This window comes from Spermophilus citellus (assembly GCF_964194105.1).
Source record: "Spermophilus citellus genome assembly, chromosome: 6".
Classification (NCBI taxonomy): Eukaryota; Metazoa; Chordata; class Mammalia; order Rodentia; family Sciuridae; genus Spermophilus; species Spermophilus citellus.
In genome coordinates, this window is record NC_138187.1 from 20,563,256 (window position 1) to 20,579,699 (window position 16,444).

Here is a 16,444-nt window from a genome sequence, read left to right on the forward strand (position 1 = left end):
CCTAAAAGATTTGCCTGTCACTTGGAGACACCATGGAGTCAGCTGTCATTAAGCACTCTTCTTCTTTGACCACCCATTTAAGTGCTATGTTAGTGGGGACTATACTCTGGACCTAGCAGCCAGTGTATAAGAAGTACTAAGTACATATCTCAGAAAGCCAAGTAATCATTCCTGAAGAGTACTTGAGTGGTCATTACCGCTATGACTGTTTCAAGTACAGGAATGAGAACATTTAAGAATGCAGTTAGGGCTGGGAGTGTAGCAAGCTCAATAGTAGAGTGCTTGCCTGGCAGCATGCAGCCACATGTTCAGTCTGAGATTTGAAATTAAGGAAAAGGGAATGTATTAAATATATAAGGAATGAAATGCTGAGATCTTTAAAAAAACAAACAAGATGGTATGACTGCCACAGAAGCTGATCCCAATAAAAAAAAGTGGGGATTTTTATAAATGGACAGGCTTGTCGAGCTTGCATCCTGATGCCTGAACATCTCATGATACCTGCCCATTCAACGGCAGACTCAAAACCTGATCTATGATCCAAAGCAGAAGCAAACTAAGAAAAAATGGGAAAGAGGCAAAGAGGATGGATGCAAGGAAAATCTTTGCAAAAGCAGCATCCTAAGACAAGGCAGGTTTGTTTCAGCACCCTCCTGTTCAAGCAAGGCTGAGTTTTCATGGGAACTGCTGACTCCATGAAAGCTAAAGCTCCAACTTTTGAGATTTCTGCCTAAAGATGATAAATCAATCTACAACCTTCCCACAAAGCATCAAAAACTACTCCATAATATCCACACAAATACCTTCCACAATAACTAGACATACATCCGGAGCCCAAATGCATGCAGGCTTTACAGCTGTTTCTATTGCTGGCCCTGCCCCTTTTATACTTGGGGTTGAACCCTGGTGCACACACTACCACTGAGCTACATTCATAGCCTTTTTATTTCAAGACAACATCTTGCTAAATTGCCCAGACTGGCCTCAAAACTTGATGCTCCTGCCATAATCTCCTGCATTGCTGAGATTACAGGTGTGTACAACCACACGGGTTTATTCCCATCTGGAGGGCTCTTTGCTTAGAATTCCAACCTTGGCCAATGGCTCACATTTTTTTTTTCCCCACTTAAAATTTTTATTTAAAGCCCCTCCCCTCCTCACGCACCCTCAAGTTTTTGTTCTAAGTGGTTAACCCTGACACTGAGCATTGGTCCCATCTTCACAATCCTGGAAAGAAGGAATAATCTCATTTTATGGACAAAATCACCGAAGTCAGATCACAAAGAATTCCAAACTGCCACCTTGAAAAAAACACCTCATCTGAAGCCCATGCTTCTTGTCCTAACCCCTACTCTCTCCCTAAACTGGTTCCCCAATCCACTTCTCTCCCCCTTCTAGCAGCTTTACCCACACCCGAGACCTCTAAGCTGTGCACCAACCAATAAGGCTGATTATTTATATATAACTTTTCAATGGCCAGAAACAAACTGCATTCAATAAAGAGATAGACACAACTGCGTGGAGTGGTACAAGAGTATAATCCCAGCACCTCAGGAGGCCAGTTTTGACAACTTAGCAATATCCTGTCTTAAAATAATAAAAAAGGCTAGAGCAGTAAGGAGTTCAGTAGTATAACATCTACCTAGCATGTGAGGCCTTATGTTCTGCCCCACTACCAAAAAAAAAAAAAAAAAAAACTACTCCCCTGATACTTGTACTTTTCACCATCCAGTAACACAAAAACTCCATCAATAATCACAACTCCACATTAAGACTGGAACCCACTTTTCAAATGACCAGCACACAACTCGAGGTGTTTCCTTATCCTAGGTTCAGAGAAACTGCTACTTTAGACTAAAGAAGAACAGGTGACATGATGAATGTGATTCTAATATCACCTAAGACTGAACAACTAACCAACCTCTCATCTCTAAAGAGCAAACTATAAGTTAAGTTAGTTTAAAATTTTATTTTTTTATTTATTTTTTAATATTTTTATGTAATAAAAAGTAAAAGTCCTTGTCCAACCATCCTTGTGGGGCATCTGTCTGTCTCTCACGCAGGTCACTCAAGTTAATGGGGAAGAAAGAACAGGGGGCCCAAGTCTGAGGTTATAAATAATAGAAAATAAAAGATCTTCCATCTTGGGGGGGGGGAATAGATGAGAGGATGGGAGGGCAAGATTGAGTGGGAACAGGCAGGGGCAGAGCAGGAACCCCCCACCCCTGCAGGACCCTGGCCCTGCCCACTTTGAGGCCCCTCCCATTCAAGGTGCTTGGCAGGAATTCCCCAGCTCCCCCAGGGGAAAGGGGGGGTTGGGGAGCTGGGACTGGTCCGAGCTGCTGGGGGAAGAGACATAGATCACTCTTCCCTCCACTCATGGAGGTCTCAGGTCGCGGCCAGGACAATCTTCAGTTCCCCGGGGGGTGGAAGGGGAGCTGCTGGGAGGGATGAGATTGAACTGGTTGGAGGGGAAAGAGAAGAGAGCAGGAGCATTAGAACCCAAGCAGCTGTCCCTTCATCAATGCGTCCAGGGGCTGTGGGGGTGTGTGGGTAGGAGCGGCCTCCTCAAGGTGTCTCATGGGGCTGTCAGAAGCACAGGTCAATCGCTGTTTCCCAGTAAGCCAGAGCCCTTACTCGTGTGCCCAGCTCAGCCCCCCACACCCCAGTCTGGCCCTGTCTGCTGCGCTGACCTTACCTCGGCTAAGTCAGGAGACAGTCGGGGTCACTGAGAGCTGGGGAGGCAGTGGGGAGGGGGGCTGCTGGATCACAACTGAGCGAGGACGGAGGGAAGCAAAGGACAGAGCCAGGAGCAAGCCCCTGGCGGCGGCGACTGTGGCTTCTGCCCACCCTACATACTTCACAGACAGGTGCAGGTCGGCGGGCGCCCTGTGGGACAGCCCTGCCTCCAAGACCCCTCACTCCCCACCCAGAACCCGTGCATCCTGCCCCACCTGCAGCCCCTCAGCTCTTCCATGCCAAATTCCCCCAGCTAACGAGAACTCACGAATCCTGTCATCGGCTCCTCCTGGAAATCCAGGCGCCTGGCCAGGCTGCTCACCTTGGGGGTGTCCGATGTAGGGGTAGGGTGAGGGTGTGGAAGCTGAGAGTGCAGGCACCCCACTCTGGGGCACCGCGCCTTGGGGGGGCCCCCCATGGCTCTGGGGTGGGTGCAGCAGCATCACCTGGGGCGGGTGGGGAGCCCCAGGGTGAGGGGGCGGGGCTGCTGTGATTCCAGTTTGGACATGGGCCTGTCAAGGAGAAAAAGCACCTAGGAGAACCACAGAAGTCTGAGATGGAACCCGAGAATCCTAGCATTGGGGATACTCCTGCAAAAGAGGTATAGTGTCTCTGGAAAAGGTTAATGTCAAGGCTCATTTCCATTGGCACAGAGACCCAGCCGGATCAGTCCCTTGGGTGTTTACCTGGGTAACATGGGCCATATTGGTGAAGCCGTGGGGCAGCTGCTGGTGGGGATGGATGGCATACACAGCGGCTGGCTGGGGGAAGCTGCTCTGAGGGGACTGGGCAGAAGGTCCCGGTGGCAGAGAGGGCGGCGTGCCTGTCAGGGCCCCTGGGTGGTACAGATTCTGCTGTGGCTGTCCACTGCCCAGGTGTGGGGCCTGCCCCGCCTGGTGCTGTTGGAGAGGTGAAGGGAAATATGAGTGCCATGTACTCCTCTGGTACCAGGCCAATCACTTCTGACCCAATCTCCAAATGGGAAATAATGCCAGGCTCTCTATTCTTCTAGCCACCTTTCCTGCCCCAACCATTCAGATTCCCAAGAGCAGGCACCTGGACGGGACTGGGGGCCGCATGCTGTGACTGCGGCTGGCTCCCAGTAGGTGTGGTGGCCGGCTGTGGCTGGTGGGCATGGAGTGGCGTGGCATGGTGTGGATAGGACTGGTGAACAGTGGCTGCAGAAGAAGAAGGAGAGAACCAATGCTGAGCACGCCAGAAGCCACTAGGTACAGCCCAGAGCAGACAGGAAAAGCACAGAACTCACCATAGAGGGCTTGGGGGGTGGGCTGCTCTGCAGAAGGGTACTGAGGAGTGGAGGATGACACAATGGCCTGGGGATGGCTACCCGACGTCAGCATGCGTGGGCTGCTTTGAAGCATGGGGGCAAACACCGGCTAATGGGACAGAAAGAATTTAGTTCAGCCAACTAGGGAAGTTGGTCAACGTGTGCATAGCACTGCTTGGGCCTTAGCAGATACCTTATTTATTCAAGGTTTACAGTAATCCTGTCAAGCAGATGCTAATTCATTTACCCTTCAGAAGAATAAACTCAGAAGTAGGTGTTCAATGACTGTTATAGGCATTAAGCCCTGTTAGAGCCTGGATTCCAGCACAAGTCTGACACTGTCAATCATGCAACTATCTCCCTCACCCAGCACCTAAGTGGTGGAGACAGAGAAGGGGGGATCCCTTGCAAGGGCTGTGTACCACCCCCCCTTCCCTCCTGTGCCATGATCACCTGTGAGGGGTAGTGGGCCATAGGCTGCATCATGGCAGGCTGGCCTGGGAACTGCTGCGGGTTGTAGGGGATGTAGGAAGAATAAGGTGTGGCAGCCACCAAAGGTGGGCCAGCAGCTGCAGCAGCCTGCATCATCGGAGGGGCTGAGGCTGGCTGGTGTTGGTCTGAGCGCTGGGGCGGGAGGGAGCCTGAGGGTGGGGGGAAAAGAGCGCAGAGCTCAAGCTCCATCTGCCAGGAGGTACCAGGCAGCCCCACCAACTGCCCCTCCTCACCCTGCTCACCTTTTGCTCCTCGGTACTTGCCCTGCTGCCCAGGCACCGAATTGGATACAGGATACGGATACATCTGAGGTGCCTAGGACAAGGACACATGAAGCTTGGTTTGTTTATTGACATTCAGGACTGGCCTGACCTGGTCCATTGGTTTGCACGACAAAACTCTACTTCTCTTACCCTAGGCCCCAAGGCTCTTCTCTCCTACCTGTACAGCTGGTCCCATATGGATCTGAGGTATGTAGGAGATGTACTGGGGGCTGTAGAGCCCACTCTGGCCTGCTGTCAGCACCGGGATGGAGGGAGTTGAATGAGTTCGGGGCCCTGGAGAAGTTGGGGTACTGGTGGATTTGTTCTGTAAGAGACAAGGGAGGACAACATTTTATTTCTATATCTCCACTCCTACCCTGGCCGTAACAGCCATTCACAATGTCGTGTGCCAAACACATTCTGCACATTCTAAACTTCCCATCAAACCCTGACATGGGCAGTCACAAATTACAGGTGGGAAAACAGGTTAAATGGCTTGTCCAAGACCTATAAACTATGTAAGCATACAGGTTCAAGCCAAGTCAGTCTAAATGAAGCCCAAGCTCCGAACAGTCTTGCTCAAATACTCCAAATGCTAAGAACTTCTTGGAGAAACTAAAGCCTATCAGACTCACCCAACCCTCGAGACTCCTTTCTTCCCAAACCAGCATAACTGCTGCTGCTCTACATTTCTGTATTATCTTTTTTGCACTGCTGGACAGCCCAGTGGTCCTGGCAATGAAGTGCTCCCCTCCACTGTGTAGTGCCTGCTCCCAAAATTCCCTCATGGAAACCCAAGTCCCCACTTTTCATGCCCATCTCACCACAGACAGCAGAGGCTTTGTGGGATTAAACTCCTTGGCATTGGGGTTCAACGTTGACTTCTTTACTTGTCTGTGAGATAAAATAAAGCTAAGTCCTCATGGTTTCCCCTCACCACCCGACATCCACCCAGCTCCCCACCTCGCTTACTCAGCAACAGGGCCCTCATCCTTGTCATCTCCCTTGATGAGCCCCACCGGGGGGCTGCCAGTTTGATTTGGGCAAGGTGGTGGGGGCTGCTCTGGCCCCTCAGTGCTTCCTGCTGGTGCCAGGGGGGGTTTGTCTTCCTTATCCGATACGGATTCTGTCTTAGATGAGACTGGGGACCCCATAGGTTCTGAAGTCAATAGACCATCAACCTCCTTCTCCTTCCCTTTGACCTCCTCCTTTAAAATCCGAGGAGGAAAAGGATCCAGGCTGGTCTCAGGGGAACTACTGGGCTGAAGCTGGAAAAAGAAAGATATGTATCACGATCCAGATCCCAGGCCGGACTCCTCTTGTCAGCTTCAGTTCATCTCTTCTACCCAGCTGGCCCTTTTGTCTCTTCTATAAATCCTCCATACCCCCTGCTGACATCCAATTCATTTCCGCATTTCACGTACCTTAAACTGGGCCCCAAACTTTCTCAGTTCTTCTAGTTGAAATCGTTTCTGCTCATTCTGAAGGCCAGGGACTATGAAAAAAATGATGGAAAAAGGAGAAAATATAACATACACCTTTCTCAAAGGTGTCTACACAATACTAGTAGCTCAAGGACAAGAAACCAAAGACAAATGAGGAGAATTCCAAAGAAATAATTATAAGTGAAGGGGTAACAGATAAATGTCTGTTCCTGAATCCCAACAAACTTCCGGAAATGCTCTCCTCAACAAAAGGGCATCAGACCGCAGCACAACAAATCACACTCACCTTTCCCAGCTATCCGGGGCAGTTCCTGGGATTCCAGAGTTCTGCCAGGTTCCTTGGTTGGGAGGTCTTTTACTGACAAGGAAAGAGAGAGATACCTGAAGGTCCTCCTGTCCAGAGCCACATTTTACATTGTCCACAGCACTCAACCATCTGACTCTTACCATCAGTGGGGGCCAGTGAGATCTTTGGAGAAGCTGGGGAAATGGAACCCACTCCAGGATCCACAACTGATGATGTTACAGGAATAGGGGCTGAAGAGGTCGCCACTGCAGAGCCGATAGGAGGTTCAGGACAAGAAGCAGAGATTGGGGCAGGGGCAGCAGACTTTGGAGAGCGTGGAGGGTACATCCGGCCCACTGGAAGAAAAGGGAGAGCTGTACAATGGTTACTGCTGGCCAATAAGCAGCCAAGTACAGAAAACTTACTAAAACCCAAAGCATATACATTTATTACACCTCAAACCAAGGCCAAGGTAGATAACAGAAAGCAGGTTGATAGCCTCTAGGGCACCATGAAGGGCTGGAATGCTTAAAAGAAACAGGTGTGCTTCTGGGCCAGCTAGAGCTATGCAGTAAGACAGGCTCAGTGTTGGCAGAATTTCACGTATTTCAAAAATGGTCTTAAAAATTTCTGTGACTTTTCATGTTTTAAAACTGTTGGTCAAATTCAAATCTAAACAAACAAAAAAAGACACCTGCCAACCAATATACAACCCATGAACTGCTAGGTTAGATTTCATACTAGGAAAACTGAAAAATTTCTTCGCCTAAAGGATAAGACCAAGCTCTCTAAACTTAATTCTCCCATCCCAGCATTCCAAGGGACATGTTTATCTCCCTGTACAAATTTCTACCCATTTCTTCATATAACAGCACTGAAGCTTTACCTGCAGGAGGAGGTGGAACAGAAGATTCTCCAGAAGGCCTGCTGTTGGGTGAAGACAGAGTCTTGGCACCTCTCAGAGGGCGCTGTGCCTTGGGGGACATGCGGGAAGGACCTATTTTCAAAAGACAGAGAATATGAAGGGACAGAGAACCTGCATTATCACCAACTCATCTTTTCCAAATGGTCTAAATCTTTTCAATCACCTTTTCCATTTTCTTTCCATCCCATCTGTCTGCTTTATAACTTACCTCCATTGATACCACGTGCCTCAGAACCTGGGCCAGGGCTGCTATTGTCGAGATGATGAGGGCCACGAGGTGGCAAAGAGCTAGGGCCAGGCCGGCCACCCCGAGAACTGCTGCACCGAACTCCTCCCCGGGGACCTTCTCGAACTCGTTGAGGCAGAGGGATATACTTGCCCTCCCTGGGAAAAGAGTTTAAATAAGGGAAGTCAGCCGCAAAACCCACACATTTTGGCTAGGGTAATGTAGCTCAACAGTAGAGCATTTGCCCACTTGCCTAGCATGTGTGAGGACCTGGTTTCAATTCCCAGTACCAAGAATACCTCACACAAATTGGCAACATGAGACCTTTCTGAAGTCCCCCTATGGACACACTTCCTGGCTCCAGCTTTTGTCACTATTCTACCTGAAAATCACAAGAGTTAAATATTGAGGCTATAGGCTTATGACCTTGTGTTACATGAACTCTGACCCAAACAACGTGGTCAATGCTCCACAATTCTACCACTCCTGACTCTTAGGAGGAATCAGACTACATTAAGGAGAAGCTTTCACAAGAAACTGATGGTACAGTTTGATTTTTTTTTTTTGGCGGGGGGGGGGGGACTGGGAATTGAACTCAGTGGGGCACTCAACCAACTCAACCACTGAGCCACATCCCCAGTCCTATTTTGTAGTTTATTTAGAGACAGGGTCTCACTGAGTTGCTTCGAGCCTTGCTTTTGCTGAGGCTAGCTTTGAATTCGCAATCCTCCAGTCTCAGCCTCCTGAGCTGCTGGATTACAGGCATGCACCACCACGCCCAGATGATTTCATTTTGATAAACAGAGAAAACACAGTATAACATTTTTTTTAAAAAGGCTCTTTTTCCCTAAATCTATAAGCCTTGGCCTTGTTGCAAATTAATCTCCCTAGTTTCAGTCTCCTAACTTAAAAATTGAGAATAACAAGGCATTAACTTTTATCTAACAAAGTGGTGAGATTTAACAAACTGTACAAAGGTCTTAGACCAGGTCCTGAATCCTATTGTTGAGCCTCAAAGAGTCCTGGCTGCCCCCACAAATACCTGGATGCCAAGCTGGGGCTCTCTCGCCCTGACCCCTGCCGCTGAACTGCACTGTGCTTCTCCTCCTCAGTGCGCCCATCGTCATTCTCCATGGCGATCCGCAGGCGGTACTGCGGGCTTGACTCAATCTCCCGAGCCAACTGGGCTGCACGCAGCTCCCGCTGACGGAACTCTTCGGAGTTGTCCTTTTCTAAGGGCACCCTGGGCAAACACCCACAGACCACCATATCCCATCACCCACCAGGGAACAAAAGAAGAAAATAGAAAACATTCCTATCAGTCCCATAACCACTTCAGGCATTCAGGCATACGGTACTTAATTCCTTCAATAACAGTTTCTCTTCTGCAGTGCTGGGAATCAGACCTAGGGTCCTATGATGCTAGTTAAGTGCTTCATCACTGAGCCACCCACCATCCCAGTCAACAAATATTTAAATGAGTATTTACTGGGTATTAGGCAGAGAACCAAGTTATGGTCAAAATCTTTTTTTCCAGCCCAGGTGATTGAACCCAAGGGAGCTCTGCCACTAGGCCTTTTTACTTTTAGTCAAGATGTCACAAAGTTTCCCAAACTGGCCTTAAACTTGCCATCATCCCGTCTCACCCTCCTGATGAGCTGGGATAACATGAATGCATCACCATGCCCAGCTAGCATATCCTAAATGTAATGCTTATGTTTTTTATACTCCAGAGAAAAGGTATGGGTAGATGATTAAGCAAGTAGCTAGTTCTATACATGGGTGGCCTAGAATCAGAATACCTTTCAGGGAGCAGTTCATAAGGCAGCCAGGAAAGGAAAGGGGGAGGGTTACCTAGATACCCAGAAAAGCATGTGTAAAAACTATGTTCCACCTAGAGATCTGCCTTCTGTCGGTGATCCCACAACCCCAACTGTACCTCCTGGAAGTACCAAAATACTCACGTGTAAGAAGAGAGACTACTATCATAGGTGGTCTTTACACCATAGTTCTCCTCATTGAACTTGAACATTTCATTGGGGTCCCATCCATTGGACTAGGGAAGGGAAAGGGAGAATGTTTTAAAACTCAGCAAGAAAAGGAACCTGGTTTTTCCACCTGGTAAAGAACAAAAATGTAACCAATCCAAGAATGTAATAATAGTATAGGGCTGGTGAGAGCATCAACTAATAATGCCAATTTGTAGCATAAATAGGCAATAACTAATAAAAGTGGAAAGTCCTAACAAATCCATTTCCAGGTTTATGTCCTTGAAAAATTCTAACTTGTATGTATGAAAATACATGTTCTAAGGTCCAGTAAGACACTATTGGGCAAGCAGTACTGGGGCCTGAACTCAGAAGTGCTTTAACATTGAGTTAGATCCCTAGTCCTTTTTATTTTGAGACAGGGTCTGATTAAGTTGCTGAGGCTAGACTCAAAATTTGTAATTCCCTTGACTCAGCCTACTGAATCACTGGAATTACAGGTGTGCACTACCACATTCAAAAAGATGCTATTTTTTTTTTCTTTTCGGTACTGGAAAATTTAGCCCAGGGGCCCTATTTATTTTTTGAGACAGAATCTCGCCACATGGCTTAGGGCCTTGCCAAGTTACTAAGGCTGGCCCTGAACTTGTGACCATCCTGTCTCAGCTTCCCAAGCCACTGGGATTACAGGAGTGCACAGCTGTGCCCAGTGAGACACTATTTTTAATAGCAAAATAATGGTAACAAACCAGATAAGTAAAAGAAGAAATACAATTTGTTGTGTATATACACTGATACATGTATTTAGTGTTAACAACCAACTAGGGCTGGGGCTCAGCCATAAGGCACTTCCCTGGCATGTGTGAGGCACTGGGTTCAATTCTCAGCACCGCATGTAAATAAAATAAAGATCTATCAACCACTAAAAAAAATACTTGAAAAAGCAACCAACTAGACCTGTGTATGAGTATGAAAAGTTCAAATTAAAAAGACTTTTTGTACAAATTAAACATAAATTTTTCATTCAGAAGATTCTAAAAGTATGAAGGTAGTTGTTTTACAAAGACAAATGGATCTACATTAGTCAATCTCACTTCTACTTTTTGTCATATTGGAAAAAATAATGCCATAAAGCAAAGTTAATCATTGTCAATTACAAAGAGTAAAAGAACTGGTACTTTTGTTTAGCTGTTTTCTATTTGACCACACCAAAAAAACCAGGCAGCAGTCAATATTTTCCTCCCTCATTTTCAAGAATCAACTCCTTGTTCCAACAATGTCACTGTCATCAACCCACACTGTAGCTGCCCGGTTCTCAAGGAAGGAAACTATACCATGTCAGACTCGAGGTCATAATCATCACTGTTGCTGTCACCGCCCTCCCAGCGCTGAAGCACTTTCTCTTTGTGCTCCCCATTCACCTTCGAGTTCATGGCAATGGCTGAGTCAGTGAACTTGTCTGTAGGGGCAGAGTTGAAGATCAGAAGGAGTCAGGTGACATTTGACAGCTTTCTTTCCCCTCACCTTTACCCCCTCCCCTCATAAATAGTTCAGGAACAAAGGTATTCTAACAACCCAGATTTAGGGTATCTATGCTTATGGGGCATGGAAGGTAGGGTAGAGCATGAAAACCCTGATCTTGATAGTTCAAAAGGAATAGTAATTTGAAAACTAACCAGAGAAAATATGAAGAACCACAACATAGGCCGGAATTTGCCCCACCATATATTAGATATCAAGACACATTTTCAAGAAGAAAAATTCAGCCATCTCCCTTAGTTATGAAGGGTAGTAAAGAAAAAGTTAATACATTCCACCTGCACACAAACTTCCCTCTACAAAGCCTGACACAATAGCTTAGAGCTATAATACCTTTAGTAGCATAATTGAAGTCAACATTCCGGAAATGGACAAGCATGACATCACTCGGTTTAAACACCATGGTGTCTACAATGTCTTCTCGGCGAGGGCCACCTGCTGGCTCAGATGCTTTCCGGTGCACAGCGTCTACTGCCAGTTCAAACTACAAAAGCCCCATTCCCCAACACCCAAGGGTCAGTATCAAGAAATGCAAAGGCAAAATATGACTTGTATTTCTCTTAACCCTTTCCATATTTTGCCCTACATCTCATTCTCATGTGCCTGTATTCAACATTAGCCATAGGACTCAGCAAAGGCTTAAAGTTAAGATTTAAAATTTTGGAATTTTAAACATACGTTCTACATAAATGATTGACAGTACTTTCTAATACCACTGAAAACACACCCGAAATGTCATTCTCTCCCTCCTTCTCACATGCAGCACCAAAACCAAACTAATTCGAGTACACTGACCTTTGAGCTCAGAGTCTTGAAAATGCCTTCATAGGTGGTGCCATTTTTCACCTTTACATCACAAGTGGAGCCCTAGGAGAATGGAAGATTAAGGAGAGTGACTCTAGAAAACTGATGCACTGCATTCCTCAGTCAACCTAGGAGTTAAGTCCTCACCACAACAGCTGTCAGGAAATGCAGCATCCTGGAGTTGTTATAAACACCTTCAAACACCTGTCAGTAACATAAGAAAGAGAAATAAAGAAGCAGTGAATAAACACTCCACTTTCTAAATGGCCACACTCTACCCACACCCACCTTATTTGTGCAGTGCCTCTGGCCCTTCTGAGTCCATTTGACCATCTCAACACCTATTCTGCCCTATATTCCCATATATTTCGCTTTCAGGTTTTTGAATCTTATATAGGAGGGAAAAGGAACTCACAGGTGATTGTGGGGGTCCCTTTCCTGTGCTCTGTCCCCTAGAAGAGAGGGAAACAAGAAACTAGTTACTAATCGGCATTGATGATTTAGCCTACAAGGCAATTAATCAAAAATATTCTTATACTCTAAAAAAGGAAGAAAGTAGACATTAAATGCCAATAAACACATTTAATCTAAATGCCCATAAAAAAAAGACCCCAGTCAACAATGGCTGTCAACTGCTATAACAGCCAATGCAACACAGCCCTCTCAATTTTTCCAAGGGGACAGGGCTGCATGCTTCCAATAGACAAATGCTATAGCATTCAATAACCAGTAACCCTCCCCAGATGTGAAGGTGAATGCTCAGGGGCGCGATGCAGAACTACTCAGCTCAGGCACACTACCTCCCAAACGGTTTAAAAAAAAATCATTTTCAGTAGCCTTATGCCCCAAACCCTGGGAGGAGGGGTGTTCCCTCCATACCCCACCCCATCACCCTTATTATTCATTCAGCCTGTTACCCACACTGCAGGGGTCACCAATCGACAGGTAACACTGCTCCTCGATGGCTGATGTAACCGGCAGTTGAGGAGGGCGATGAGGGGGCCGTTGGCGGGGCTGGGGGACAGCGCAGCCGCAAAAGCCATCCACCGGGAGGCCTCGCCCGGTCTGCGCCTGCGCACTAAAGCCCACGGGCCTCTTCAAAATCCCCCCTCCCGTGATCAGAACCCACTGCGCCTGCGTGCACCGCGACTCTCAATCGTATTAGCACACAGAGAAGAAACTGAGTGGTGCGTCCGCTACTCATCCACCCAACACCAGACGAATCCCTCCATGCACACTCCCAGCCCCTGCCCTAAGAGTTACCAGGACACGCGAATGCCCGGGTCATAAGACAGAGCATCCGCGCGCACGTACGGGAAGGGCGCGCGCGCGCTGGAGGTTCCCGGCCCGCAGTCCTCCCAGTAGTCGCTCCTTCCGTGCCCCCTCCCACCCCGCTCCCCTCCTACTGGCCAGACCGGCAAGGGGGAGGTAGCAACCCGCTCCCAAGTCCCTCCCTCCCCATTGGCCAAACTGTGGGCCGCGCGCCCCCCTCCATTGGCTACGGCCGGGGACCCTTTCCCGCAGCTGACTCCCCATTGGCTGAAGCCGGGGACCGCGAGACCCTTCGTGGTAATGGAGCCGGGGACCTCGAACACCTCCTCACCCCCCCCCCAACTCCCGGTTCCGACGGCGCTGGCGGGACGCGCCCCGCCTCCTCTCAGGGCCCGAGCCCCGAGCCCCAATTAGGCTCCGAGAGCCAAGCATGGCTCTTAGATTTCCTGGTGGTCGCTTAGGGACCCTTTCCCTTTGACCTGTTGGGACCGGAGAGGCCACCCCTAGCTTTACGGGGATCCTAGGCTCCCGGCTGGGGCCCGCCCCGCCAGAACCGAGGCGCCGCCGCCTCCTTGGAGCCTGGGTTCCCGCGCCAGGAAGCCCACCCCTCCTCACCTGGCGCTGCCGATGGCGGCTGCCCCTGGCCTCTCTTGATGTTGCGGCGGCGGCGGTTGCGGTGCCAGGATGCTTTCGGCTCCCCGGCGAAGCCCGCTGCCGGCAGCAGCCGCAGGCCCCAGGCAGGGAGAGGCAGCCGCGGGAGTCCCTAGGGGAGCAGCGGCGGAGGCCAGTGGCCCCGGGAGACCGCCGTTGGGAGGGCTGGTGCCGCCGGGAGGCCGGCGGGCCACGGCCTGTTGCGTGGGGGGCGGCTGCTGGGGCTGGGAGGTCTGTTGTGGCGGCTGAGGCTTCAACATGATGGCAGCGTCCGGAAGGGGAATCGGAGGGAAGGGAGGGAGAGAGGGGGCCGGGGCTGGGTCCCCGCCAAAGAGCGCGGGAAGCGAGGAGGATCGGGAAGCTGGGGACCCGCCGTTGGCGGGCGGGGGGAGCCCCGCGGTGTCGGGGGTGGATAGAGAAGACCGCGGCGCGAGGCGGAAGGGGAGGGGGGTCTCGCGGGCCGGAGGAAAGCGAGAGGGCGCGAGCCGGTCTGGCGCGCGTGCGCGTCGCCGGGGAGAGGAGAGGGGAGGAGCGCGCGGGCGGGAGCTCCGAAGGGGGGGCGGGGAGGAGGGAGCGCGGCGCGAGGTGCCCGCGCGCACCGGGCGGTTAGCTCCGGCGAGAGGCTGGGAGAGAATCAAATAGGTGACCCTCGCACCCCTGGCCTTTGGTGTGGGTAAGGAGCAGCGCGGGCGCTCACGCGCGCCAAGGATTTAGGGTCTCTAGGGCTCAAACCGCCTTAAAGACTGGCGGCCGCGGTCGCTTCACAATGAGCGTGTGAAGCTCTGGGGGAGGAGCCGAAGGAGCGGAGAGGAAGGACCGGCCGCCCCGCCCACGCCTCCGGCGTAACGTCAGGATGCCTCCGCTGCAGTGTGAGGTGTCACGTCGTGGCGTGAGGTTCTTCCGCCACTTGAGTACTGGTGGGCGGAGTTAGGTGCCAAAAAATCCCTGGGACTGGACGATTTAGCCGCTGCTTATTTAGGCAGGTGGTAGGTTTCCCAATGAGCTATGCTTCATTGTATCTACTTTAAATAAAAAGATTGATGCATATTAAAGTAATTAGTTTGAGCTGGGTGTGGTAGTGCACGCCTGAAATCCCCCCGACTCAGGAGGCCGAGGCAAGAGAATCACAGGTTCGAGGTCAGCCTCAGTAATTTAGCAAGTCCTTGCCTCAAAAAGGACTGGCGATGTAGTTCAGTGGTAAAGTGCTTCTAGATTAAAAAATAATAATAAAAAATAAATTTTTTTGAGCGTGCTGTACCTATGCCCAATCCTAAATTTTAAATTTCAGTAAGTTTAAACCTAAATTGTCATTTCTCCGTGCCTGAGAATGAACCCTTGAACCATAACATGGAAGGCCAGAGTTCCTAGGGTCTACTTCAAAGCCCTACACCTGATGACTGGGGGTATCCGTAGCTCAGCGGTAGAGCCCTTGCCTACCATGTGTTAGGACCGGGGTTCGATCACCAACATCGCAAAACAAAACTAAAAATCCTTTGCCCAAGTCTACAATGAAGGCAGCCTTTAGATTCATTTGAAATGAGTTGAACATTAATCTAGATGCCTTGCACACAAGAGTAATTAAACCACTTTCTTGTTCTCAAAGAGTTCAAGTTAGTGGGGGTTTAACTAATTGATGAAATCTGTGAGCTGAAGCAGGGAGCACTATGAGAGTAGGTAAGTGTATCACCTAATCCAGCATTAGGTGACATCTAAATTGAGAAGCGGGCAAGGAGAGGATTTCTAGGCAGGAACAGGATATGACAAGATATGAAAAATTCAGCTTGGCTGGAGCATAAAATTAAAAGGAGAAAAGAGAGAGTTTAGATGAAAGACTGGAGCGGGGCAATGATGGTGCTTGTCTGAATTCCAGAGCCTGGGAAGGCCAAGGCAGGAGAATTGGAAGTTCAAGGTCAGCCTTGGTAATTTAGAGACCCTGACTCAAAATAAAAAATAGAAAGCGATCTGGGGCTATAGCTCAGGGGTAGAGCACCCCCGTGCTAAACCCCCAGTGCCGCAAAAATATATACATAAATACAAATTTGAAAACCACACTAGATGAGAGGAAAAAGGAGAACAAATATGGAATGAAATTAACAAAATCATATTATATACATATATAAATGTACTAAAGGGAATCTCACCTTTAAGTGTTATTTAGAAAATATCAATCAAATAAGGGTGTGGAAGGAAGAACAATAAAGGAGGAAGCAAAGAGTGGGTGCAGGGGTGCTAGCCACTGAGCTGACAGAGGGATAGAGGAAGGGTGGGCAAGAGAGAATAGGAATTGAAATCATTTGCATATATAATTTTACCAAAATGAATCCAAATACTAAAGATGGAGGTAGCTTAGCCCAGGTTTTTTGTTTGGTTTTTGTACTGGGGATCGAACCCAGGGGAACTGAGCAACATCCCCAGTCCTTTATTTATAGGCATGGTCTTAATAGGTTGTTGAGGCTTGGCTAGAATATGGGATCCTCCTGCCTCAGCCTCCTGAATTGTGAGTCGCTGGGATTACAGGTGTGTGCC

General features: G+C 49.0%; 1 protein-coding gene across 23 annotated transcripts; it reads right to left on the bottom strand.

Moving 5' to 3' along the window:
• Positions 1–1,981: 1,981 nt before the first annotated feature.
• Positions 1,982–14,674, bottom strand: ATXN2L (ataxin 2 like). Of its 23 annotated transcripts, none has more exons than XM_081299192.1 (24): positions 13,259–13,310; positions 12,917–13,073; positions 12,411–12,447; positions 12,143–12,199; positions 11,987–12,058; positions 11,525–11,675; positions 10,987–11,111; positions 9,629–9,720; positions 8,707–8,907; positions 7,647–7,822; positions 7,400–7,510; positions 6,675–6,887; positions 6,514–6,585; positions 6,207–6,277; positions 5,755–6,050; positions 5,607–5,676; positions 4,961–5,107; positions 4,762–4,834; positions 4,481–4,668; positions 4,007–4,136; positions 3,796–3,917; positions 3,426–3,638; positions 3,008–3,251; positions 1,982–2,858 (listed from the first exon to the last, which is right to left on the bottom strand). In XM_081299192.1, the coding sequence occupies exons 1-24, from the start codon at positions 13,293–13,295 to the stop codon at positions 2,704–2,706; spliced, it is 3,210 nt and encodes a 1,069-aa protein (XP_081155318.1). In that variant the 5' UTR covers positions 13,296–13,310; the 3' UTR covers positions 1,982–2,703. The 23 variants fall into 23 exon arrangements, with proteins under 23 accessions (XP_081155318.1, XP_081155298.1, XP_081155314.1 ...); XM_081299188.1 differs by lacking the exons at positions 12,917–13,073; positions 13,259–13,310 and adding an exon at positions 13,883–14,668 and having other exon boundaries at positions 1,983–2,438; positions 2,699–2,858; XM_081299183.1 differs by lacking the exons at positions 12,917–13,073; positions 13,259–13,310 and adding an exon at positions 13,883–14,668 and having other exon boundaries at positions 1,983–2,461; positions 2,699–2,858.
• Between the last annotated feature and the right edge of the window lie 1,770 nt (positions 14,675–16,444).